This window comes from Dendropsophus ebraccatus, chromosome 7 (assembly GCF_027789765.1).
Source record: "Dendropsophus ebraccatus isolate aDenEbr1 chromosome 7, aDenEbr1.pat, whole genome shotgun sequence".
NCBI lineage: Eukaryota > Metazoa > Chordata > Amphibia > Anura > Hylidae > Dendropsophus > Dendropsophus ebraccatus.
The window spans coordinates 140,762,196-140,789,186 of NC_091460.1; the positions used below are offsets into that span (position 1 = coordinate 140,762,196).

A 26,991-nucleotide genomic window follows, 5' to 3' on the forward strand; every position below is an offset into this window, starting at 1 on the left:
TGCATGATCGTCTGATCATTGTCTTCTATTAGAAAAAGTGATTATCGGCTGCAATGGCCAATATGGGTCGAATACAGCCGATAATCGCTTTGTGTAATAGGGCCTTAACACTATATAAATGACATGATTCAAAGACAGAAAAAAGCATAGGCAAGCAAGAGCAGCACATCCAAACAATATTTTATTTAGTCAAAGTGTTATGACTACACCTGGTGGAACATTGGCGCGGTCCTCAGGGCATAAGGCATGACCAAGAATCCATTTTTGGCCATGAGTTGCGTTATTTTGTGTGTTATTTGCATTTTTCTGAACACTGTCTTACTCCTTCTGTTCTGCTAATTGTCTTCCCTGCCCCATGTGTGTCTGCTCTGCTGAGTTCCTTCTGGCCACTCTATAGTTATTCTCTGTTTTTGATTTTAAATTGACATTTGGTTTCTCTCTTCCCATTGCTGTTTCTGTTCTGTCCGTTGTTCAATCACCTTCTGGACCGGGTTTCTGGTTCCCATTTAAGGTCTCTGTGTCTGCGTGTACCATGCGGGTTATTGAGCTTTTTCTCTTGTCTGCTTCCCCTTACCTCTGTTGTTGTTTCTTGCTATTCTTACTCAGTCTCGTACCTTGACTATTCTTGCTTGCTGCCCGCGCTGGCTGACCTTACCTTCTGACTCTTGACTCCGATATTGATTTCTGATTTTGTACTTTTGCTGCCTGACCATTGTGACCTGGATTGCTGTCTATTCTTATTGTGTTTCGGTGTCTTGTCTTTTTTTTCACATATCCAAGCCAGGGACCTATGCCCAGTTGCCCGCTGCCGCTTAGGGCAGATAGCAGCAAGTAGGCAGGGACAGAGGGCATGGGTGGGCTTAGGATACGCTGTCCGTGTCTCTCCTGCATCTCTCTGTGACACAAAGTATACCAAATTAATAAGAGAAGCAGATAAAAGGAGACAAGCCTCCTCACAAGACCATGACAGGGATAAAAACACATACAAAGTAATAAAAAAAAATGGTGGAAAATAATGCGGTATTAATATCAACCCAAAGAAAAACTGTGAAAAAAATACAAAGAAAAAATATCACCATGTGTGAAGGATAAAGGGGGGTCAAGGTAGGAAAAAACCCCAACGTGTTCCATTCTAAACACGGCTTCATCACAAGTCAATGAAGGAGTATAAGATAAATAATTAGTGATGAGCAAACTTAGCAAATATTCGGGTTCATCTGAGACACAGCCATAGACTATATCCATGTTTTTCAGGACTCCCCAGGGCTGCATCCAAGTTCTCCAGCCAGTGGGAGTCATATGCCGAGCATTGGGTGTCCGAATAAACCCAAACATTTGGGAAATTTGCTCATCCCACATCTTAATTCCATCCATGGGACACTGGGTGTGGTAAAGACACAGCAGAAATGTTAAACCTTATATTGACTATATACTTTAGAGAGACAAGTATCAGTATGTATAACAGTTTGAAGTGCAAAGAAACTGCTCCCCAGCCACACTACAAACTTTTACATTAAGTATCTGGGAATTGGGCACTAAGACACTGCACTACTATATAACCCTACTGGTTGGATTTTTCCCTTCCCAGAAGGCTTTGTCGTGATTACCTGTTGATGGGTTTGCTGAGAAGCATTGTGATTGCATTGTTAATCTATTGATACTAATCTCAGGAATTGTATTTTATGTAAGCCCAACTGATAATGTATAAATGATAAATGATAGATTTGTTGCCTTTTGGTTATCTGTTTTTAGCATTTACAGGAGACCATTATTTGGTAACTAGTCCATCATAAAGATTGGGACTTGCAGCAGTAAAATGGTGGAGAATTGCCAGACTCTGAGTTGGGTTTAGTTTGGTTAGTAAATGGAAAGATGCCTTTGGAAAAGCTTTATTTTCAAGAAACTCTAGAAGTTCTAAGTCTTAACCAGCTTAAGCTTAATTGTTTTTGCTTGGAAGTAAAGAGAAAAGGGATTTATAAGATTTATAAGAGCAGGAAAGGTAAGTGTGGGGCTGAGGTTCTGTCTTTGAACTATACAGCTCAATCCTTTTGTTTGAGAATAAAGCAGGATAACCAAGCCCAAGTTTATTCATTTCTAAAGTGTCAATCACAAAATGCCTTTGCGGGAAGAGCCATGATGGTGAGATAATCCAATAAAGAACAGGTTGTTTTGAAGATGACTTCATTGAGGAAATTTAAAGACAAAAACAGAACTAAAGCTACGGTTAGCTACAAGACAACGTATGATGTAACAGATGCCGCATAACACGATCATTGTTTATTTGGGTGTGGTGTTCCTTTGGTGTTCCTAATTGGAGATGAGTGAACCTTTAAAAGTTCAGTTTGACAGAGTTTGCAGAACTTTAAAAAAAAAAAAAAAGGTTGGGTTTATCCAAACTGAACCTTAAAGGGCTACTCTGGGCTGGCGTTTTTTTTTTCAGTGTATGGCCAGGGAGGGGGTGGATATAGAAGCTGCCGGTCACTTACCTCCCCAGTTCTAGCGTTGGGTCCCGGATCACTTCTCTCCATCTTCCCATCCGGCTGCCACTTCCTGGTCTGAGCTGCGGCTTGAGATGTGACGTCTCCAGGCAGCTTAGCCATTCAGCGGTCATAGCTGAGTCCCGCCTCAGCCACTGAATAGTTGAGCTGCCTTGAGACGTGAGAATGGGAGAACTGGGCGGCGCGATCCGGGACCCGGAAGTGGAATCAGGGAGGGAAGTGACCGGCGGCTTCTATATCCAACCCCTCCCCAGCCATACACTGAAAATAACCCCAGCCCGGAGTACCCCATTAAACAATAAGCTTAAATGTTTTAGTTTGGTTCAGTAAGTTCACTCATCAATAGTCTGCGCTCCTGTGGTCTCCTCTGATGATCGGAGCCACCTCCACTTCCTGACTGAGATTAGACTGACAGGTTGCCCAGCCAATCACTGGTCACTGCACTTTCCTGTCTCAGTCTGTGATTGGCTGCAGGCTGGAGACCCTTACAGCTAAGAGTTGATGGTTTACAAACAGGGGCAAAACTAAAAGTTCATGGAGTCCTATTCAAATGCTTTGTTTGTCCCTCTCCCTCTGGTCTTACAGATATACTGTTAATAAGTATGTACTAATCTTGCCCTAGATATGATTACAATTAATAAAACTTAATTTATATAGTAAAGAGAAACTTTTTAAAAGTTTAGTTTGACAGATTCACAGATTTTTGTCGTAAAATCTGGGTTTGTCTGAACCGAACCTTAAACGAAACTCACTAAAATCCACTCTCCCAAAATCCCACTCAGCCAATCACTGACTTAGGCACCGTGTTGCGGCCTGTGATTGGCCCGAGCTGGCTGTAACTCTCAAGAAACAAGAGGTGTGTCTGGTTGTGGCGCTCTCCCATCTCAGTCAGTGATTGGCTGAGCGGTCTATCAGATATATTACTATTATTGTCTTTATCTAATTTTATTCAGCAAGTTTTTTATAGATTCATCTAAAATTACTAAATGTTGGTGTCTGTTTGCGCCTCTGGTTTATACACAAACAGCTTTACAAACTAAAAATGCTTTCCTGGCCTCTGAACACATTGTACTATTCCGGCACATCGACAACAGGACCAATACAACAGCCGTTCATTCTCTTGTACACAGTGGGGGCATTTCCTAAATCTCTTTGACATTTACCATTTTCTAAACCTTGGTCAAGGTTCACAGGGAAAAAAATCGAGAGTGTGTGCTTGAAGTCAAGACAAAACAGTCCTGTTCAACAAAAGGTAATGCTCCCATGACCCCAACTTTTAAAGGTTTCATGACAAGGAAATTACTAAGATTTATACTCCTACAAAAGCTTTGGAAGTAAAAGTGGCTCTATCTTTTAAGTACTGTACATATTGCGGGTTTAGCTCAATATGGTTAATGCACATCATAATACGATAATTTACCATATTGTTTAACTAGAAGTAACAAACTTTATTAAACATTGAGATAAAAACAAATAATTACAAGGTTAAAACAAAGATTTAGGGGGAAATTTATCAAGGGTTTTGCGCCTAATTTTAGGTAAATAATTGGATTTTTTACCTATTTTTGGTTGAAGTTCTATTTATGACCAGTATTCGACAGGCAAATATTTATTAGACACAATTCTTTTTTAATCTGCCTGTTTTGAGTATTCACCCAAACGTTTGCATAATCCGGGATTAGCGCCCGATTTATCATTTGTAACTTTTTAAAAAGTCGCACAAACAGGAACAGGCCTACGTCTGGTCAGTACCAGGTAAATATATTTTCGCAATTTTTGCTACTTTTTACTTAGGTACTGTACATTTACTATGGCAGTGCTACATTTTAAAGGAGTTGTCCAGCGAAAATCTTTTTTTTTTTTTCAAATCAACTGATAACAGAAAGTTATATAGATTTGTGATTTACTTCTCTTAAAAAAATGTATAAGTCTTCCCATACTTATAAGCGAGCGGCTCCAACCGCTTGCTTCATTGTGCGCTATGGGGAGTTCTGATGCGGGCGCGCACTGATGCGCCCGCATCAGAACACTACGGCCATAAAGATCATTCGGCCGGTACTGCAGTTGATCTGGATGATCTTGGCAGAGACCGGCTGGGTCACAGAACGGCCGGTCCAATACGACGTGTGACAGTACTGTAGGCGCAGGCATTGTGCCGTTTATCATATGAGTTTCACCACGTCCGCTATTTTATACAATGTGTGCATTGGACGTCCGTCATTCCTTTGACAATAAAATTGCAGCAATAACGGACGTCTTTTTAAATCGAAAAAAGACTCCTTTTCTCTTATTTAAACATAGTCAATATGTGGACATGGTGGCACATAAGGATTTAAGAGTTTAAGAGTTAAAATTTTTCTTGCCTTTAAACTCGAACTCCTTATCCCATTTCCCACATCCAGTCAAACACAGTTGAGAAATGCCGCATACAATATTTCTTGTATATTTCACACACAAAAAAAAAAAAAATCATTTTTTTGTACCTGAAACCATCAATTTCTGACATTACTATAGCACAAAAACAGCAATCCCTATAAAACATAAATGCATTGTGGAATGATAGACAGACAATCTCTTTGTGGAACAGAATATTTATTGTTCTTCTGAGTAATACATTTTTTTTTTTTCTTAAAGAACCTTATTTTGTTTTTTTGTTTTTAAATAAGAAAAGCAATTCTCAATGTGAGAAAATACAGCGAGTGATATCTTAAGAGCAGGTACGATTTCAAAAACAACCATCGGAGAATATATTATAGTATTTTTTTCAGTCCATTGAAAAAAAAAAAAAAAGGAAAAATATGTTTATTGTCATGTTGGCAATTATTTATATTAGAGGTTGTCTGGGCATTAAAAAATAATATAAAAAAAGTGTGTTGGCACAGGATTGCAATAAAATAAAAAAATAAAAAAAACTCACAAGGTACTGTATACTCACCTCATCCGAGCCCCCACAGCTGCAGCTATGGGGGTTTGGGAGAGCTAAGTCTACCTTGTTGACATACCATAATACACTAATAATAATAATAATATTGTTATTTTGTTTATTTTTAAATGCCCAGATCATAGCAAGCATCATGAACAGCTATTAGATGACACTGACATATGCCTGGAAAATAATTTTATACAGCCCTATTAGTGCAGTTTTATAGAAGGCAAGGGTTGGTTCCTTTAATTATAATTTCTGCTATTAAGCTGGATACCTCTTTCTGTTGGCTGGATACCTCTCTCTTCTAAGCCCTCCATGTCAGCGGGGAGAGAAAAGAAAGCCATTGCAACAGATTTAGGAGGTTGCTGTGCCCATTAGATGCCCAGAGGTTCCTTCCAGGTGAGGTCTCTTTGGCTGACAGTTACCAGGTTTCAAAATCAGTGACTACCCATTGCTTTTAATGTGCACTGTTTATATTTACTTGTTCCCAGTACAGCTGGGAAATTCTACAGCACACACTGTTGGTCAGTTCAGTGGCAGCAAATGCAATTTTAAAGGGGTAGTTCACACACACACACACACACACACACACAAAAAAAAAAACAAACACAAGTCTTCCAGTACTTATCAGCTGCTGCATGCCCTGCAGGAGGTGGTGTATTTGTTCCAGTCTGACACAGTGCTCTCTGTTGCCACCTCTGTCCATGTCAGGACAGGTTTTCTTTGGGGATTTGCTACTATTCTAGACAGTTCCTAACAGTGACAGAGGTGGCAGCAGAGAGCACTGTGTCAGACTAGAGATTATACCCAGGACATACAGCAGCTGGTAAGTACTGGAAGACTTGATATTTTGTAAGAGAAGTAAATTACAAATCTCTGGCACTTTCTTGCACCAGTTGACTTGAAAGAAAAAAGTTTTGAGGAACTACCCCTTTAAGGTTTTTCTTTTATATATATTATTCTCACAACTACAAGTAAACAATGTAAACTGCTATTTTATCTGGTGTCCATTTTAGCCATTTTAATGGATTATATTAGAAAGAAACATTTATTGGTTGATCAATCTGCCTAGTCCTTATGCCCTAGTCATGCCCAGCACAATGAGTATGCTAAACCTGGAGTGCAACTAGTCTATAAAGGAGCTCTGTGCTGCCAGAATTATAATATATTGTGGATGAAGTATAATATAGGGGGCAGAGCTAAGATAAAACACCAAACAGCATTTTACACAAGAACATTCTGGTTAGGGAGCTAGTATCTAAAGCAAAGCCAAAACAATGGAGTCCGGTTCAGTACACTAAAAGTGCGATGGGCTAAACAGCAACAGTGCACATCAGTATATGCTACAGTAATATAAAATATAGGTTGTCTACATGTTTCTTCAAATGAAAAATATAATACTATTTTATTAGTTTTTTATTTTGCCATATCTTTTGTGTAAAATGACTCAAATCCTAGGTTCTAATACTTAAAGGGAATTTACCAGCTGCCAGTGGCGAAGCCACCATAGAGGCAGGGTAGGCAGCTGCTATGAGGTCCATGGGGGAGGGGGGCCCAGGGATGCACAGGGAAGATAACAGCCATCCTGTGTCCTTCTGCTACTGCTGTATGTAAATGACACAAAGTTCATTTACATGCTGCAACACAAAAAAAAGGTAAAAGCAGAAGAGAAGGAGATCTCTGCTTCACTGCTCTGATAACCCCTGACCTCTGCAGGAGCTACAGAGGTCAGGTGTTATCAGTGCACTAGCCATCTCCTTCTCTTCTGCTTTTAACCTGTTTTTATGCTGTAGCATGTAAGTAAGGTTTGTGTCCCTTACACACTTCAGTGCATAATGGCTTAAGCAAAAAGTAGTCTGCTCCTGCACCTATGTATTAAACCATAAGGGCGCCTAATGGGCCCTTATAGTCAAATACAGTGGACTGACAGAGCAAGCAGCCATTGTCTCTCTGCCCTGCCAGTCACTCTTGTGACTGCCTCTGGCAACAAGAGATTTTATTTTTTAGCCACATCACTGAGTGTATGTATATATATATATATATATATATATATATATATACACATATGAACTGTATGGGCCCCCACAACACAAAACAACATGTGTGTATATGTGTGTGTATATATATACATACACACATATTGCTTTGTGTTGTGGGGGCCCATACAGGTTTTTTTTTTTTTTTTTGCTATGGGGCCCCATGAATCCTACCTATGTCCCTGTCAGCTGCAATTTGTGTTCTAAACAGCTGACATTATTGGAAAGCTGATATGGTATGATAAAGAACAAACCCTTAAAGTGCTAAGGGCTGTAATGCCTCCTCACCCCCCCTTCCATCCCTGTCCTTGCTTGATTGGCAGTCAGCTTTCAGCCCCGAGCCCTGGTTCCAGATCTCACACTTTCACACGGCGCATGAATATAATTTAAAAGTAGTATTCAGTGCCGGAAGCTACCTGTCAATCAAGCAGGGGAGCAAGGAGATGTTACAGCCCTTTGGGGGCTTGGGGAAGCCTCTATGACACTATGGCACCAGAGAGTTAAATCATTTTTGTACATTACAGATATATAAAGGATACAGTTTTTGTTCTTCCCTGGGACTTCTCCTTTAAAAAGCCCAAATGAGCGTTGGTGTCAAATCTAAGTTTCTTTATAAAGTAACACAGGAGATGCTAAGTTTTCTTATTGGACACTTTTTGTCATTCATATTCAAACTATCCACAGGACAAAAGTACAGTATATGCATACAACAGATAATGTCTGTTCTATATGACTGCTATAGGACATCAAAATTAAATTGGTGGATGTCTGACTCCCATCTGCCAATCATCCTTAGAGGAGGCCAAAACTATCATGCAAGTGCTGAAGCCTCTTCTCCATAGACTACCTGTAGTGGTGGTGCAAGTAGAACATTGGACCTTATACCATCACCAGGGGTGATCACCGGGGTTGGCGGTCGCTGACCGACACAGTGTGGAGTTAGCGTAGGGACCCGTGTGAACCAGAAGACCTGCACGTGGTAAACGGGGCAATATGGTTTGATCAAATTATATACCGACATCCTGGCGTTGGTTTTTAAAATTAGCTGAGCGGCATTAGTATCAGCCATAGGTGGGACGTGCAGCCGCTCCCTTCCCTCCATGTCGTATAGCATAACTAGAAATGGCTGGGCCCCATAGCAAACTTTTTATTGGGCCCCTCCCGACTGACCACAAACCCATCAAGTGTAGTCATAACATTTAACTACAAGTGCTTATTAGGAGCAGTGATATATGCAGTACCCTGAAGGCCATCAAGTGCTGCAAATCATCACTTCTCGGTGCCCAGTGTATTGCAAGAGTGGACTACTGGGCCCCCTGATGTGGCGGGCCCCGTAGCAGTTGCTATGGCTGCTATGGTGGTAGTTACGCCCCTGACCATCACTACAGATAGTACAGTGTATGACCTGGCAGTCTATTTAAACATTAAAGTAAATCTATCAGTAGGTTATAGCATCCTAACCGGCTGATAGATTCTTATAGGACATATTATGGAAAGGCACATAAGATTTTTAAAATTGCAGTTTGGGGTGCTGTTCAGAAACTCCCCTAATAAATACTGAGGCTGTAACACCTTTTATATCTATGTAAATGCAGAGGGGAAAAAATAATGGGGCAGATTTACTATAGTAAGGGAAATTTTTTTTTTTTTTTGCCAAAAATAAAAAAGCAGACCTTGTGCACCACATTTATTTTGTGTTTTAGACTCTTGTCCAACCTTGTCCAATAAGGTTTGGCTTTATTAAATGGGTGTGAAGCCTTGGTGAAAAGGGGTGGGGCTTAATGGTGACAACATTTGGCAAAATATTATGGAAGGGAAAGTGTAATTAAAGCCATAAAATAAGCGGTATACACTTAGACAAAAGTATCTAAAAAGTGAGCCACTCTGATAAATGGGCCACATTCTTAAACTGCCTGGTATAAGTTTACTTATGTCTAACAATTTCAAAAATTTGCCCCAGTGTTCTGCCCAATATGAAGATATAGTATAGTATACTAAAAAAAATTGATTGAAGGGAAACTCACTTAAAATAAAATAGTTTTCAAATCAACTGGTTTCAGAAAGTTATACACATTTGTAAATTACTTCTATTTAAAAATCTCAAGGCTTCCAGTACTTATCAGCTGCTGAATGTCTTGCAGGAAATGCTGTATTATTTTAGGTCTGACACAGTGCTCTCTGCTGCCACCTCTGTCGGTGACTGGAACCGTCCAAAGCAGAAGAGGTTTTTTATGGAGATTTTCTATTGCTCTGGACAGAGATGCCAGCAGAGAGCACTGTGTCAGACTGGAAGGAATACACCACTTCCTGCAGGGCATACAGCAGCTGATAACCACTGGTAGGCTTGACATTTTTAAATAAAAGTAATGTACAAACCTGTATAACATTCTTCTGACACCAGTTGATTGAACAGTTATCCTGTTAGTGTTTTTGTGGAGTGGAGTACCCTTAAATTTATATATATTGTATAAAACTGTAAATGGGATTTATTATATTAAAACATTCACAGAGCAGTATAGTTAAAATGTTTCATTTAACCATTTGTAGCTTTTCTACATCTGTATGGAATAATTTAAATGCCAAAAAGTTAGTTGTCATAAAAAAAAAAAAAAAAAAATCCAAAGGGAAATCAATGACAAGTGAAGGATGTCAGTGCCAGGTGACAGGTGCACAGTATCACTTCCCCTGAGCTGGAAACATGATACATCCATATGTTCTTGTTATGTATGCAGAAATAGGGGACATATTGATTGGCAAAAAAAAAAAAAAATCTGTGAGATGTAGCGATATTCTTAGTGTGATTCTAGAATATGCTAATATGGGTTTTGTAGATCTTAATAATTTAATACAAAAAGTGCAGTGGAATAAATAAAACTAGCAGCTCGGTTGTCTTAACAACAAACTAAACCGTCTACATTCTGGAAGCGGCGAATGGTTCCGACTATCTCCTACTACTTAGTAATAAGGCTTTATAAAAACTATTTGTACAACTACACGTGACATGACGTGTTCCGGAATATTCCTAGGAGACATTGTCTTCGGCCGGCACAACCTCCAGCAGGATCTGCAGCAATGTGGTGACCCGGTCTGTAAGAGGAGAAGAAGAAAATAATAACGTAAGTAAAGGCTAGCCAAGGAGGAGTTCCTCTAAGGATTTATACATCAGTATTCATCATCGGCTAAAGCTTTTACCTGTCATAACACAATATACATAATGCATTTTTATTTTACATGGCATCTCTCTGTGACATTCCCCATCCCCAGCATGCTTTATCCCAATAACATGGAAGGTCAAATCAATGGGCTCACAGCAAATGACTACAAATGAAATAGAAAAAAAAAATCAAAGATTGATTCCGAGAGGGAGGATTCGAAAAAAAAATTTTTTATTAGACTTAAAGCCTTAGACATTAGATTAGAACATTAGCATAATGATAAATGCTTGTACATAAGAAGAAAAGGAGGCATATAGATTTTACTAAAAGCTATGGATGGAGTGAAATAATAATCGTGGTCATGCATGCGAGAGAAGGACTTACTGTAAATCAATGACACGTACAGAAATAATAATAAAAAAAAAAAAGAGTGAAAAGGAAAGGCTAATCACTTAATCCTGTCGGCTCTATTAGGTAAACAGCTGTTTCTGGAATCTTTCTATTATATGAGGGGTTTCCCACAATATATAGCATGGGCTGTGGAATATCTAAAGGTATTACAACCCATTTATCAAAGCTTGATATTATAAATAGTGATGGGCGAACATAACGCTAATTGTTAGTTTTTTTGATGATGGGACGATCATTTTAGAACTTGCGAACGTTATCTCGCGATGTACGCAACGGCACAAGTTTCCTCCCACCAATTTAAAAGAGAGAATGAACGTGCAGGGTAGGAAGGGCACATCCGGTAATGTAGCAGCCAAGTGCACTACTGGCATTACTGTGATTGGCTGTATGATTAGCTTCATTACGTACATGCTATAAAAACGTGATGCTGAGGTGAATTTTCTCACAGTCTTTCCTGATTCTTGTGCCGTTCAGTAGGGAGAGTGAAACGAGCAGGGACAGAATCTGGATTTAGTTAGCAATATTCACAGTGGTAGTTAGTCAGTGTAGGGAGGGAGAGCTGACCGAGTAGGGCTTAGAATGTTGTGAAATTATCAGTGTAGGGAGGGAGAGCTGACCCAGTAGGGCTTAGAACATTGTGAAATTGTCAGTGTAGGGAGGGAGAGCTGCCCCAGTAGGGCTTAGAATATTGTGAGATTGTCAGTGTAGGGAGGGAGAGCTGCCCCAGTAGGGCTTAGAACATTGTGAGATTGTCAGTGTAGGGAGGGAGAGCTGCCCCAGTAGGGCTTAGAACATTGTGAAATTGTCAGTGTAGGGAGGGAGAGCTGACTTCTACTATACATTCGTTATTTGTTCATGAATGTTTAGCGAACATAAACCGATCACGATTTTTTTATGTTCATCTTCGGGATCGAAACCCAACATTGGAACGTTCACTCATCACTAAATATAAATTAGTAATAAATGATTCTATGTCATTGTTTTATCAGGGGACGGGATTTCCATATTGGTTACAGATAATATTCATAACTGATCCTAGGATGACCCGATCATGCCTCCCCGCCGCTCTCCAGTCTTGCGTCTTTATTGTAATAAATGTTGAAAGACTACTGGAAATTCCGGCTTTCACAAACACACTTAGCACCGTTCTTCTAGACACTTAGTACGATTCTTTTCAATCATTTTCTAGTCAGCTTCAAACAATTTCTAGTCTTAGACTCTTATGTGTTTGACAAATCCAGCTGATATGAAGATCATTGATGTATGTGACCTGCACTCCTGCCAGCCCCCAAGACTGCGGGTGTAGGATTGTAGAAGTACAGCGATTATATGCCGCAAACTCATTGACTTTCTAGCATCATACCCCATCTTGGATCACATGTCTCATAAACTGTTAAATTCACAATCAGTTGTGACCCATGATGACCCCTGCACATCATCCAATGTTGTAGTAATGTATTACAAAGGAAATGTTATTCCCCTGAAGAAGTCTTGAATTTTATTCTTGAATTGTTAGTATAGATGTAACTTTTGTATCTAAACAATGTAAACATTTCTCTAGAAATGTGATCCTGAACCTCTTCAGGGAACCTCATGTGATCCTGAACCTCTTCAGGGAGTCAAGAGGGGGCGGAAGGTTGGATCTTTAAGTGTCACTGTTGTTTAAATTTTTATTTTTGCATAAATCAACAGTATAGGCGATTTTAAGAAACTTTGTAATTGGGTTTATTAGCCAAAAAAATGCATTTTTGTCATGAAGTTCTCCCCCCGTCTTTAGGGTTCTCTATGGAGAGGGGAGGAGTGGATGGAGATGAGGCACCAAAACAGGACAACAAAGAGTTAATTTACAGTTACATCACTGGGCTATCTCCTCTGACCTCACCACTGACTTCACTGACCTCTCTGACCTCTGAATACCAGCTTCACACAGCTCCTTGCTTTGTAATCCTTTGCTCTCAGCTTCCTCCTCCCCCTCCCCTCTCTATAGAACAGACAGGGCTCGACTGTGTAAAAGAGTCGAGATTTCCTGATAATGAGCAGTGAATGAGAGAGAGGAGGGAGGGGGGGGGACCTGGGGAAAGTCCTTTTGAATGCAGATAATGGCATATTTGCCTAATAAACCCAATTACAAAGTTTCTTAAAATCATCTGTACTATTGATTTCTGCAAAAAAAAAAAAAAAAAATGGAAACAAGACACTTTAAGTCTATGTTCACACAAACTCCTTTTTTTGGACCTTTCACAGACATCTTTTTGGAGCCAAAACACAATCATTTTATGCATAAAGCAGCTGAGTTTAGTTGCCAGAATGACGGCCGTCCATAAAAAAACAGCAAAGAAAAAAAATAACTTGTGTGAGCCTAAAAGTACTCTGGCTCCAAAAAGGGTCACAGGATTTATGTAGAGGCGTAGTCCTGTGCGCACCAGAGCCTCTCTGTGCACATGTAGTGAAATCTATGTCAGCTCGGAGCCAGAAAAAAATTAAATGCGGAACATGAGGAGGCGGCGCCCACCATCCTGCCCTCTCCCCGTTATCTGGTACGAGAAACTGTCCAGAGCAGGAGAGGTTTTCTATGGGGATTTGCTGCTGCTCAGGACAGTTCCCGACATGGACAGAGGTGGCAGCAGAGAGCACTGTGTCAGACTGGAGAGAAGACACCACTTCCTGTAGGACATACAGCAGCTGATAAGTACTGGAAGACTGCAGATTTTTAAATAGAAGTAAATTACAAATCTATATAACTTTCTGACACTAGTCGATTTGAAAGACAAAGATTTTTGCTGGGATACCCCTTTAAGTATTAGAAACTAAACCAATCCAAATCCCAATCCAATCCATCCAAGTAAGCAATAAAGTATTACTATAGGGGCATAGAGAGTCAAGTGCCTAAAGAATTTTACTTTATAATTTTGCCCACAAATCTTCTTGTCCTTGAAAAAACTGGTCAGATTAGTTATCTTGTATCTTGGGGTTGGGTGTGATTCCTATTAGACTGCACCTTATAGAGATCCGTAACATCTCCAGGCAGCTCGATAAGGGAAGGAGGCAAGTTGTATGGGTGACAGTATAAAATATATCTCATCAAAATATTCAGTCTTTTCATGCCGCCATCACAATCTCCTTATTCTACAGTGTAATACAATATTTATAGAAGAGATAATGCCACCCACTCATCAGCATGACACCTCTCTGTCATTAAAGACGCCTGAATGGATCAAACCCATGGCAGTAATTGAATCTTGCTCATTTACTTCACTTGCATGTACATACGTATGCTATATATATATATATATATATATATATATATATATATATATATATATATATATAATGTGTGCACTCATCACTGGAGGGCAACACGGGCTAAATACACATGTATAACGGGAAAAAGGAAGCACTAGAAATAATACATGTGGTTATACACAAAATAATGGGGACAAATAAGGTGAATACAATGGGGGTCATTTATTATGTGGCGCACCCACCATTTTCTGGTACAGAGAGCCCACTTGTGTATAAATCTATGCACAAATGCTTGTTTTGTGAAAAATGTATGCGCACGTGGGCGCTCTGTGCCATTCAGGCCAGAGGGGTGAGAAGGGGCATAATGGAGGGTGCGTCACCACGCAGTGCTTTTAGCAATGCTACGGAAACCTACAAAAACCATTAAATCCGGAAAACCTTGGCGATGCGGGGACATTTTTAAGCCCAACTTAATCATTGTCCCCCAATATATCTACAATATTCCCCCCTAATTCAGCAATAGAAACGGAAACCCCCACTTGTCTACGTAGATGTAACACATGTGCCTCAAAACTAGATACACCATATATAGGTGCCAACTAATACTAAGAGCCAGTAAAAGGACAACTTACTTTTTTTTTTATTTTATTTATTTATTTTTTTTGGGGGGTATGACACTGTATGAACTCAGTTGTAATGAAGTGTACCTGTGTTTAGAATCATTTTGAGGGTTCAGGCCGAGACCGATCAGGAGAACCAGTGGGGAGACAACAGAAATGCCCCATGTTCCTCTCCATGCTCTCTGTCTGTGTGAGCTGGACGGCTCCATAGGCTTCTGCGCTTGTCCAGGTCATGTGACACAGCAGGTTCGTTCTCCTGTTCTGTCGCAGTCTGTCCGATCAAAACTTTTTGACATTTCTCTGTGAGACTTAAAAAGTTTTTCCAATGCCAAGTGTCATGTCCCAGGACTTGGTTTCCTTCAGTGACATGAATCTACATCATACTGCATCATCTGTTTTAGTTTGACCCTCCTGTCTTCCTGTACCCTAGCTGTGGTGTTATAGCTCCTCCCCTCTCCCTCCTGTACCCTAGCTGTGGTGTTATAGCTCCTCCCCTATCCCTCATGTCTTCCTGTACCCTAGCTGTGGTGTTATAGCTCCTCCCCTCTCCCTCATGTCTTCCTGTACCCTAGCTGTGGTGTTATAGCTCCTCCCCTATCCCTCATGTCTTCCTGTACCCTAGCTGTGGTGTTATAGCTCCTCCCCTCTCCCTCATGTCTTCCTGTACCCTAGCTGTGGTGTTATAGCCCCTCCCCTCTCCCTTATGTCTTCCTGTACCCTAGCTGTGGTGTTATAGCTCCTCCCCTCTCCCTCCTGTACCCTAGCTGTGGTGTTATAGCTCCTCCCCTCTCCCTTATGTCTTCCTGTACCCTAGCTGTGGTGTTATAGCTCCTCCCCTCTCCCTCCTGTACCCTAGCTGTGGTGTTATAGCTCCTCCCCTCTCCCTCATGTCTTCCTGTGCCCTAGCTGTGGTGTTATAGCTCCTCCCCTCTCCCTCATGTCTTCCTGTACCCTAGCTGTGGTGTTATAGCTCCTCCCCTCTCCCTCCTGTACCCTAGCTGTGGTGTTATAGCTCCTCCCCTCTCCCTCATGTCTTCCTGTACCCTAGCTGAGATGTTATAGCTCCTCCCCTCTCCCTCATGTTGCCAGCCATTTTCTCCTACTCTTCTGTACAAACCTGGAATCTTCCTACAAGCTTCTGCAATGGAGTTGAGCTATCTGACAATAAGGGGCTTGGTGTAAGTACTGACAAGATACAGATACAGGGACTATCTCATACACCCCACACTTAGAGCCAGGTTATTGAGTCAAAATAACAGGTACTCTTTAAAGGGGCTATCCAGCAAAAAATCTATTAATTAATTGGTTTTAGGAATTTATATAGATTGTAATTTATTTCTATTTAAAAATCTCAATTGTTCCCATACTTATCAGTTGCTGTATGTCCTGCAGGAAGTGGCGTTTTCACTCCAGTCTGACACAGTGCTCTCTGCTGCCACCTCTGTCCATGTCAGGAACTGTCCAAAACAGGAGAGGTTCTCTATAAAGTTTTGCTGAGATTTGTTTTAGACAGAGATGGCAGCAGAGAGCACTGTGTTAGAATATACCACTTCCTGCAGGACATACAGCAGCTGATAAGTATGGGAAGACTTTCGATTTTTTAAATTAGAGTAAATTACAAATCAATATAACTTTCTGAAACCAGTGGATGTGAACGATAAAGATTTTCACTGGAGTACCCCTTTAAATCTGATATTAGGTAGAACTAGTTTTACAATAGTATAATTTGTATTGAATTCTTATCAGAGAAGATGATGCAGTCACACCCTGATTATTATACTACTAATATCCTAGATTATATGGCGGAGAGTTGATGTAAACGATCTAGTAGACGATACTAATGAATCTAGGCCTCACTTTTGTCTATGGGAAGAAAGACAGTGCACTGAATCAATTAGAACGGCCCATTTATCACAGTTCTGTTTGGTTCAATTAGTTTGTAAGGGATGGCAGGAATGGCGCAATACTGCAATGGAGTGAACGTGTTGTCCTCCAGACCTTAAGAGTATCAACTTAAGTGAACTCGACACGGCAGTAAAGAGCATTTTTCATTCATTGCTTCGGAGGCAAACTATAATGCGCCATAGATACTGTTTTCCTAAGAACATGCTTTATTACTTTGGAGGAGATGGTAAACTGTACTTAAGTACTTGAAATTTATTGAAAAATAAACCCTCAACAACAGCTGCATGGCAAACATGTTCCCGAGGATAATAACATTTTTCAGGAAGTTGTTGTGTCATAAAATACAGTAATCTAATGCGATATTGATCACAACGGCTTCTTAAAATGTCTTGCCGTTAGAATTGAAACGTATATTGGAAAGTGGTAAGACTTAGGGAACGGCGCAAAAGAGCATAAAACCTGGGAATGCAACATTTCCAAGATCATCCTGTATCTAACTAACATAGACCGTATTCTTATATACAGTGGTACCTTGGTTTAAGAGTAACTTGGATTAAGAGCGTTTTGGTTTAAGAGCTCACAGTTTTTCAAAATTGTGACTTGGTGTAAGAGCATTGCTTTGGTGTAAGAGCTCCCTGTACTGGGTGGGAGGGGGAGTGGGGGAGGGGCATGGTCTGCATAGCGGGGTCTACAGCCCTGTACTCTGACCCAGGGAGTCTCCTTCACCTTCCAAATCATAGCAGATCCACTTCAGGCTGGGGTTAGCATCAGGGGACAGGACGGTGGAGGTAATCTCTACACAGTTGTAACCCCTCTCTCCCCGAACAGAGAGTGCTGCTATACTGTGCTCACATATACCCTGCAGTCTCTGTCAGCCCTTGTGTTTTCCATCCTCTCTATTCCTGCTATAATGGGCCTGCACTCACACTCAGCCATTCACACTGCTGCTATAATGTGCCTGCACTCACACTCAGCTATACACCCTGCTGCTATATTGTGCCTGCACTCACACTCAGCTATACACACGCTGTAATAATGTGCCTGCACTCACACTCAGCTATACACACTGCTACTATAATGTGCCTGCACTCACACTCAGCTTTACACACTGCTGTAATAATGTGCCTGCACTTACACTCAGCTTTACACACTGCTGTTATAATGTGCCTGCACTCACACTCAGCTATACACACTGCTACTATAATGTGCCTTCACTCACACTCAGCTTTACACACTGCTGTTATAATGTGCCCGCACTTACACTCAGCTTTACACACTGCTGTTATAATGTACCTGTACTCACACTCAGCTTTACACACTGCTGTATGGAGAAGTTTCTGTCACTGTCCTCCTGCACAGCTCTGTGATTCTCACTTCCTGATTAGTCTATACTGAACATCCCATCCTCTTCTCCATTGCTGTCATGTGACCACACAGACCTCTGACAGCAGCCCTGCTTCTCTATTCTACCCTGTTGTACTACGCTAGTGCATTATGGGGATCTGGAGCTCCATTCTGTATCTACAAACTGCTGCTGTGTTTTTCAGGCTTATGCACTTACTATACATTATACACCACATGCTGATTGCTATACTGTACAGTAACTTATATATCACATATCCAGCTGCTGCTGTGTTATCAGGGTTATACAGTTACTATACATTATACACCACATGCTGCTATACTGTACAGTAACTTATATATCACATATCCAGCTGCTGTGTTATCAGGGTTATACAGTTACTATACATTATACACCACATGCTGCTATACTGTACAGTAACTTATATATCACATATCCAGCTGCTGCTGTGTTATCAGGGTTATACAGTTACTATACATTATATACCACATGCTGCTATACTGTACAGTAACTTATATATCACATATCCAGCTGCTGTGTTATCAGGGTTATACAGTTACTATACATTATACACCACATGCTGATTGCTATACTGTACAGTAACTTATATATCACATATCCAGCTGCTGCTGTGTTATCAGGGTTATACAGTTACTATACATTATATACCACATGCTGCTATACTGTACAGTAACTTATATATCACATATCCAGCTGCTGCTGTGTTATCAGGGTTATACAGTTACTATACATTATACACCACATGCTGCTATACTGTACAGTAACTTATATATCACATATCCAGCTGCTGTGTTATCTGGGTTATACAGTTACTATACATTATATACCACATGCTTCTATACTGTACAGTAATTTATATATCACATATCCAGCTGCTGTGTTATCAGGGTTATACAGTTACTATACATTATATACCACCTGCTGCTATACTGTACAGTAACTTATATATCACATATCCAGCTGCTGTGTTATCAGGGTTATACAGTTACTATACATTATACACCACATGCTGATTGCTATACTGTACAGTAACTTATAATATCACATTTTTTTTATTTGTTTTACATGTTATTCAGAATAAAAAAAAATATTATTTTTGGGGTGTGGAATCAGTTGTCTGCATTTCATTTATTTCTTAAGGGAAAATCTGCTTTGGTTTAAAAGTGGATTTGGATTACAAGCGCGGTCCCGAAACGAATTATGCTTCTAATCCAAGGCACCACTGTATATATATATATATCATCCTCCTTCTTACAACATAAAAATCACTCACTGCCTATAGTATATACAATCTCCAAGGTTGAAGAAAATCAATACACACCTACATAAACATCCACCACTGAACAGAATCACTGCCTACCTGTTTATAACATCAAAGACTGAAGGAAAAATCCTTCCTACCTGCATACAACGTCCGAGGCTAAAGGAAATGAATGAATGAATGAATGAATGAATGACAACCTACACAGAATATCCAAAACTGAATGAAGTCACTGATATAATAATCAAGGCTGAAGAAAGTCACTGACTACTCACATACAACATCCAAGACTGAAGAAAGTTATTGCCTACCTCCATAGAACACCCAAGACTGAATGAAGTCTCTGCCTACCTGCTTATAATGAAAAAGGCTGAAAAAAGTCACTGGCTCCCTGTATAGGACATCCTTAAGGCTTAAAGGGGCTTAAAGGGCTTTAAGGTTTAAAGGGGGTACTATGACAAAAAAAAAATCTTTGATTTCTTCTGGTGTCAGAAAGTTATATAGATTTTTATTTAACTACTATTTAAAAATCTCCAGTCTTCGAGTAGTGATCAGCTGCTGTCTGTCCTGCAGGAAGTGGTGTATTCTTTCCAGTCTGACACAGTGCTCTTTGCTGCCACCTCTGTCCGTGACAAGAACTATCCAAAAAGGTTTTCTATATGGATTTGTAACTGCTTCCTGCACTTCCTGCAGAGCATACAGCAGGTGATAAGTACTGGAAGGCTGGAGATTTTTCAATAGAAGTAAATAACATCTATATAACTTTCTTAAACCAGTTGATTTTATATATATATATATATATATATATATATATATATATATATATATATATATTTATTTTTTGCCAAAGTACCTCTCTAAAGAGGTCGGCCACTTTATAGTACAATTCTTCATTGTGCATATTAGTAAATGTACTCACTGCACTAACTGACATTACTATTCCCCACAGAGCCAATATCAGGCCCACATCCTCCTGCCTGTGCAGGTCTGTATGCTGGATGTGACCATTACCCTCCCTCAGTGTGCTGCAATGAGCCTGTATATGCCTAGAGGAGACACAAAGGGAGAGGTGACTGACACAGAGGGAGAGGTGACTGACACAGAGGGAGAGGTGACTGACACAGAGGGAGAGGTGACTGACACAGAGGGAGAGGTGACTGACACAGAGGGAGAGGTGACTGACACAGAGGGAGAGGTGACTGACACAGAGGGAGAGGTGACTGACACAGAGGAAGAGGTGACTGACACAGAGGGAGAGGTGACTGACACAGAGGAAGAGGTGACTGACACAGAGGGGGCAACACAGCCTGGACAAAGAGCATTAGATTTTAGCATTATTAAGTCCCTACCTAATTACAACATCCAATGTTTAAAGGGGTACTCCTATTTAAGACGGCATGGCAATTGCCACAGAAGAGTGTCTCACGTAAGTCGGCCAAAATAATGAATTACTTAAATGGAGTTGTATTGTCCCAATACAGATGTTATGTAGTGTCCCAGTACAGGAGTGCCACTAAGTCCTGTACTCCATCTGTCAAAAGGTATCTCTGTCAAGTGTCACACTCTGGGACGATGGGCGCATTTCCATGCTATCACCACTTGGTGTCTCACTCTCCCCTATTTCTGTGCACAGCTGAAGGAATGTAAAGGGTTAACTTGTCCATTTTACTGTTCTGCTGTTATCCAAGCACTGATTTAGGTGCCTCAAACTCTCTTATCCTATCATACACTCAACACCACTTTCTTCCAGCACTTTCTTCATCAATAGGAGGTTAGTTTTGGTCACCCCAATTTAGAAGAGTTAGTTCCTGGTGGGAGGGTCTTCTTTAGTGGATGGTGGAGACAGAGGCAGACAAAGAACTAGAGCCACTGCTGAAGCTTATACCCAGGCCTGGCCTGCAGGCCAGGACCCTTGTACAGGACTTCTTGCAAGTCTTGTAATAAGGCTACAGTCAAGGGGACAATAGGACAACCCTGTCTATGCTGGAGGGCTACTTCTCTTTTTCAGAAACACTGCACAAGTCTGCAAAAGGTACTAGAAAAGCAGTGCATGAGTCTGCAGGAGGTACTACAGGAGCACTGCACAAGTCTGCAAGATGTACTACAAAGGCACTGCACAAGTCTGCAGGATGTACTACAGGAGCACTACACAAATCTGCAAGATGTACTACAGAAGTCTGCAAGAGGTACTACAGGAGCACTGCACAAGTCTGCAAGATGTACTACAAAGGCACTGCACAAGTCTGCAGGATGTACTACAGGAGCACTGCAGGAGGTACTACAGGAGCACTGCACAAGTCTGCAGAATGTACTACAAAGGCACTGCACAAATCTGCAAGAGGTACTACAGAAGTCTGCAAGAGGTACTACAGGAGCACTGCACAAGTCTGCAAGATGTACTACAAAGGCACTGCACAAGTCTGCAAGAGGTACTACAGGAGCACTGCACAAGTCTGCAGGATGTACTACAGGAGCACTGCAGGAGGTACTACAGGAGCACTGCACAAGTCTGCAGAATGTACTACAAAGGCACTGCACAAATCTGCAAGAGGTACTACAGAAGTCTGCAAGAGGTACTACAGGAGCACTGCACAAGTCTGCAAGATGTACTACAAAGGCACTGCACAAGTCTGCAAGAGGTACTACAGGAGCACTGCACAAGTCTGCAGGATGTACTACAGGAGCACTGCACAAGTCTGCAGGAGGTACTACGGGAGCACTGCACAAGTCTGCAAGATGTACTACAAAGGCACTGCACAAGTCTGCAGGAGGTACTACAGGAGCACTGCACAAGTCTGCAGGATGTACTACAGGAGCACTACACAAATCTGCAGGAGGTACTACAGAAGTCTGCAAGAGGTAATACAGGAGCACTGCACAAGTCTGCAGGAGGTACTACAGGAACACTGCACAAGTCTGCAGGAGGTACTACGGGAGCACTGCACAAATCTGCAGGAGGTAATACAGGAGAACTACAAAGGTCTGCAGGAGGTACTACAGGAACACTGCACAAGTCTGCAAGAGGTACTACAGGAGCACTGCACAAGTCTGCAGAAGGCAATACAGGAGCACTGCACAAGTCTGCAGAAGGTACTACAGGAGCACTGCACAAGTCTGCGGGAGGTACTACAAAAGCACCGCACAAGTCTGCAGAAGATACTACAGGATCACTACAAAGGTCTGCAAGAGGTACTACAGAAGCACTGCAAGAGTCTGCAGGAGGTAATACAGGAGCACTGCACAAGTCTGCAGGAGGTACTACAGGAGCACTGCACAAGTCTGCAGGAGGTAATACAGAAGTACTGCACAAGTCTGCAGGAGGTAATACAGGAGCATTGCACAAGTCTGCAGGAGGTAATACAGGAGCACTGCACAAGTCTGCAGGAGGTACTACAGGAGCACTGCACAAGTCTGCAGGAGGTAATACAGAAGTACTGCACAAGTCTGCAGGAGGTAATACAGGAGCACTGCACAAGTCTGCAGGAGGTAATACAGAAGTACTGCACAAGTCTGCAGGAGGTAATACAGGAGCATTGCACAAGTCTGCAGGAGGTAATACAGAAGTACTGCACAAGTCTGCAGGAGGTAATACAGGAGCACTGCACAAGTCTGCAGGAGGTACTACAGGAGCATTGCACAAGTCTGCAGGAGGTACTACAGGAGCATTGCACAAGTCTGCAGGAGGTACTACAGGAGCATTGCACAAGTCTGCAGGAGGTACTACAGGAGCACTGCACAATTCTGCAGGAGGTAATACAGGAGCATTGCACAAGTCTGCAGGAGGTACTACAGAAGCACTGCAAGAGTCTGCAGGAGGTACTACAGGAGCACTGCACAAGTCTGCAGGAGGTACTACAGGAGCATTGCACAAGTCTGCATTATATTCTTGTAATTATCTTTCTCGCTCATTTCATTGTATTGTATTGCACTGTAGAGTTTGTTTTTTTTTAACTAAAAGTTATTCTGGTTAAGTGCTGGACTCTTTGCTCATTCCTCTCTACTGCGCACGCACCTGCACTCACACACCCAGTGCTACCTTTTACAAAACCTAGTGCTAGTGTACCCGGGGGTGAGCATCACCTTTGTGACAAGTGCCCAAGTAAAACACCAGCTATCCCACTGCTGTTACCACATAGCAACCTCAGGCCATGGATAACTTCCACCTGATTCCATTGTGTGCCCTCCCCACACCTTCCCTTAGACTCCATTTAATGCGCAATTCTTTGGGTGGCGGAATCTGCCTGAGCACAGAATGGAGCCTATAGGATGGGCGAAACTTCAAGCAGGAGCGTGCATGAAATCCACTGGAAGTCGCCTGTGAGAATACGTAGTGTCCATACACCCATAGAGGTGGGTCTCCTCTCCCTTATGATATCAGAATGGCCAAATACCGATAACCGCTTTAACTAGTACTTTAGTATATAATGTATGGTTGGGAATAATATTATATATAATTAGGGTGTATATATATATATATATATATATATATATATATATATATATATATATATATACACACACACACACACACACACACAATATCTACATAAACACAAGCCAGACCACTGTTTTTAGAGGAGAGTGGTGGTCGGTAACCTAGACAATGAGTTGCCAACAATGGCGGGTGAAAAGCAACATATCAGGAGAGGGAGGCAAATTTGCTAAATGAATGTATTTGTAAAAAAAAAATTAAGTGTCACTGTCGTGGTTTTTTTTTTCTTCCGATTTTAAGAAACTTTGTAATTGGGTTTATTAGGGGAAAAATGCATTTTTATCATGAAAAAGCAGTTTGAAGCTCTCCCCCCTGTCTTCATTGTTCTCTATGAAGAGAGGAGGGGTGGAATGAGATGAGGCACCAAAACAGGACAACAAAGAGTTAATGTACAGCTACATCACCAGGTTCTCTCCTCTGACCTCTGAGTAGGGGCTTTCAGCAGCTCCCTGCTGTGTAATCCTTTGTTCTCTGCTGGAGACTTATATCCCTCCCCCCCTCCTCTCTTCATAGGTAACACAGGGTCCGACTGATGTAAAACAGTCGAGATTTCCTGATAATGAGCAGTGGCTAAGAGGGGGGGGGGGGGGGGTGTTGGGGAAAGTCTTTTTGAATGCAGATAATGGCACCCAGATTACATAGTTTCTTAAAAATTGCCTGTACTATTAATTTCTGCAAAAATTTTAGTGACACTTTAACGTTACAAAACCTTCATGTATAAGTAGAACATTAGCTGAGATGAGAATATGCCTTTAAGGAAATAAATCTGTAGTAAGGGTGGGTTCATACTGAGGAATTCTCGCGGATAATGTCAGAGAATGGTGTCTATGGAGCCGGCGGAAAGGCACGCGGACAGACAGCGGAATTCCGCGGACATTATCAATGAGAATTTCTCAGTATGAACCCACCCTTAGGAGGAAGAAAGAGCGAGTGTGTGTGTGTGTGTGGGGGGGGGGGCAACAATCTGAGGTTAGTTGGGGGAAAGATTAAATGTGAGAAAATAATATTTTACTTAAAGAGTAGTAGATACTTGGAACAAACTTCCAGTAGATGTGGTTGGTAAATCTACAGTAACTGAATGTATACATACTCGGGATACACATATATCTATCCTAAGATAATAAGAAAAGGAAGGGGAGACAAGATAAGGTAGGTGGTCCATCAAGGTCAACCTGGAGAAACCCTACTGTGTTGATCCAGAGGAAAGCAAAAACCCTTGTGAGGCAAATAAAAATCACCCCATTACAGGGAGAAAATTCTTTTCAGACTCCAATGGCGATCAGAATAATCCCTGGATCAATGTATCTCCGGAAACCTAATGCCCATAACTTGTAATATTATATTTTTCAAGAAAAGCATCCAGGCCTCCCTTGAACGTATTTAATGAATCAGCCATGACAACCCAATGTGTCAGAGAGTTCCATAGTCTTACTGCTCGTACAGTAAAGAACCCGCGTCTGTGCTGGTGGGGAAATCTTCTTTCATCTAGCTGTAAAGGACGCCCCCTTGTCATAGTTACAGACCTAGGAGTAAAAAGATCACTACAAAGATCTCTGTACGGTCCATTTAGATATTTTTACATAGTAATCAGATGCCCCCTAAGACGTATTTTTTCTACAAAGCCCCAATCTTGATAACCTGTCCTGGTACTGTAACCCACCCATTTTCTTAATGCCCTCGTCACCCTCCTCTGCACCCGCTCCAGTTCAGCTGTGTCCTTTTTATATACCGGTGCCCAAAACTGTACACAGTATTCCATGTGTGGTCTGACCAGTGGCAAAAGAGGCAAAAAATAAAGAGGCAAAACTATGTCTTCACCTTTATCATCTCCGCCACTTTTGATGCATCCCATTATTTTATTAGCCCCGGCAGCTGTTGCACTGATCACTAAAGTTGCGTTTGCTGTCCACCAATACCCCAAGGTCCTTTCCAGAAGAAGTTTTACCCAGTGTGCACATAACTGTACTTATTATTTCTACAGCCCAAGTGCATAACTTTACATTTAACCACATAAAACTTAATTTGCCATTTCTCCGCCCAAGCCTCCAGCTTCTCCAAATCCCTCTGTAATATGATATTATCCTCCTCTGTGGTGATTACTTTAGCCAGTTTAGTGTCATCTGCAAAAATAAGATTCTACTCTGTAGCCTTACTACAAGGTCAATAATAAACATATGAAAAAGAAGTGGATCCAATACTGAGCCCTTCAGTACCCCACTAGTAACTAAAACCCAATCTGAATATGTTCCATCAATTACCACCCTCTCTTTTCTATGACTCCACTCCAGTAAGCCCTTTACTTACCCATTTACATATGTTTTCCCCTAATCCCAGCATCCTCATTTTATAGACCAACCTTTTATGTGGCACAGACACCCCCCACCACACCCCAGCCTATAGCTTCCAGATTTGATTGAAAGATGAGATCTGCTACCGGAGTTCTACGTATGTGACAATGGAGCAAGTAGTGCAAGGGAGACAACTGCTTTCAGCCCCTGTGATCTACCACAGATACATAGGTAGACATTGGATGGATGGATATTTGCCTCCTGAGCAATGACTCATAAATCCATTTGCTATACTAGAAAAGACATATTAAGATGGCTGAAGGAATCCTATATTTATGTAATAAATAAATTAAACAGTTGTCTATCACCTGACACAGACACAGAAGAGAATATGCGTCAGATCAAATGCTTTAAGTGCCTTTAAAAACAAGTCTTCTTTTCCCTGAAACTGAAGCTGGGTAAATCTGATGTAACACTGCCATCTAGTGGCAAAAAATTCCAAGTTATCAGCCAGATAAAAGCCGAGATTTATCAGGTTTCTAGAAGAAAGCTATCTAGCTCCATAATCAATGTGAGGGCAATGAAGAAGCAGCAGCTTTTGTACTGTGTATTTGCGCCACTGATAAAGAATATGGCGATGCTATTCGCAGCTAACCTGCATTCAGCAAAGTGCACCAGATCAGGCTGCGTAACCTGTAGCCGTATACCGCTGTACAGATATGTTATTTAGAATGGCTATAAGAGACATAGGGAAATTTCAACACTGCAAGGA

General features: G+C 41.3%; 1 protein-coding gene across 1 annotated transcript in view; it reads right to left on the bottom strand.

The window, feature by feature from the left end:
• Window positions 1-9,863: 9,863 nt before the first annotated feature.
• The window catches only part of SLC7A11 (solute carrier family 7 member 11), a 184,779-nt gene continuing 167,651 nt past the window's right edge, over window positions 9,864-26,991 (bottom strand). Inside the window, exon 13 of the mRNA XM_069976836.1 lies at window positions 9,864-10,547. Coding sequence (XP_069832937.1) covers window positions 10,483-10,547 — 65 coding nt within the window. The 3' untranslated portion in view covers window positions 9,864-10,482. The remainder of the gene's footprint in view (window positions 10,548-26,991) is intronic.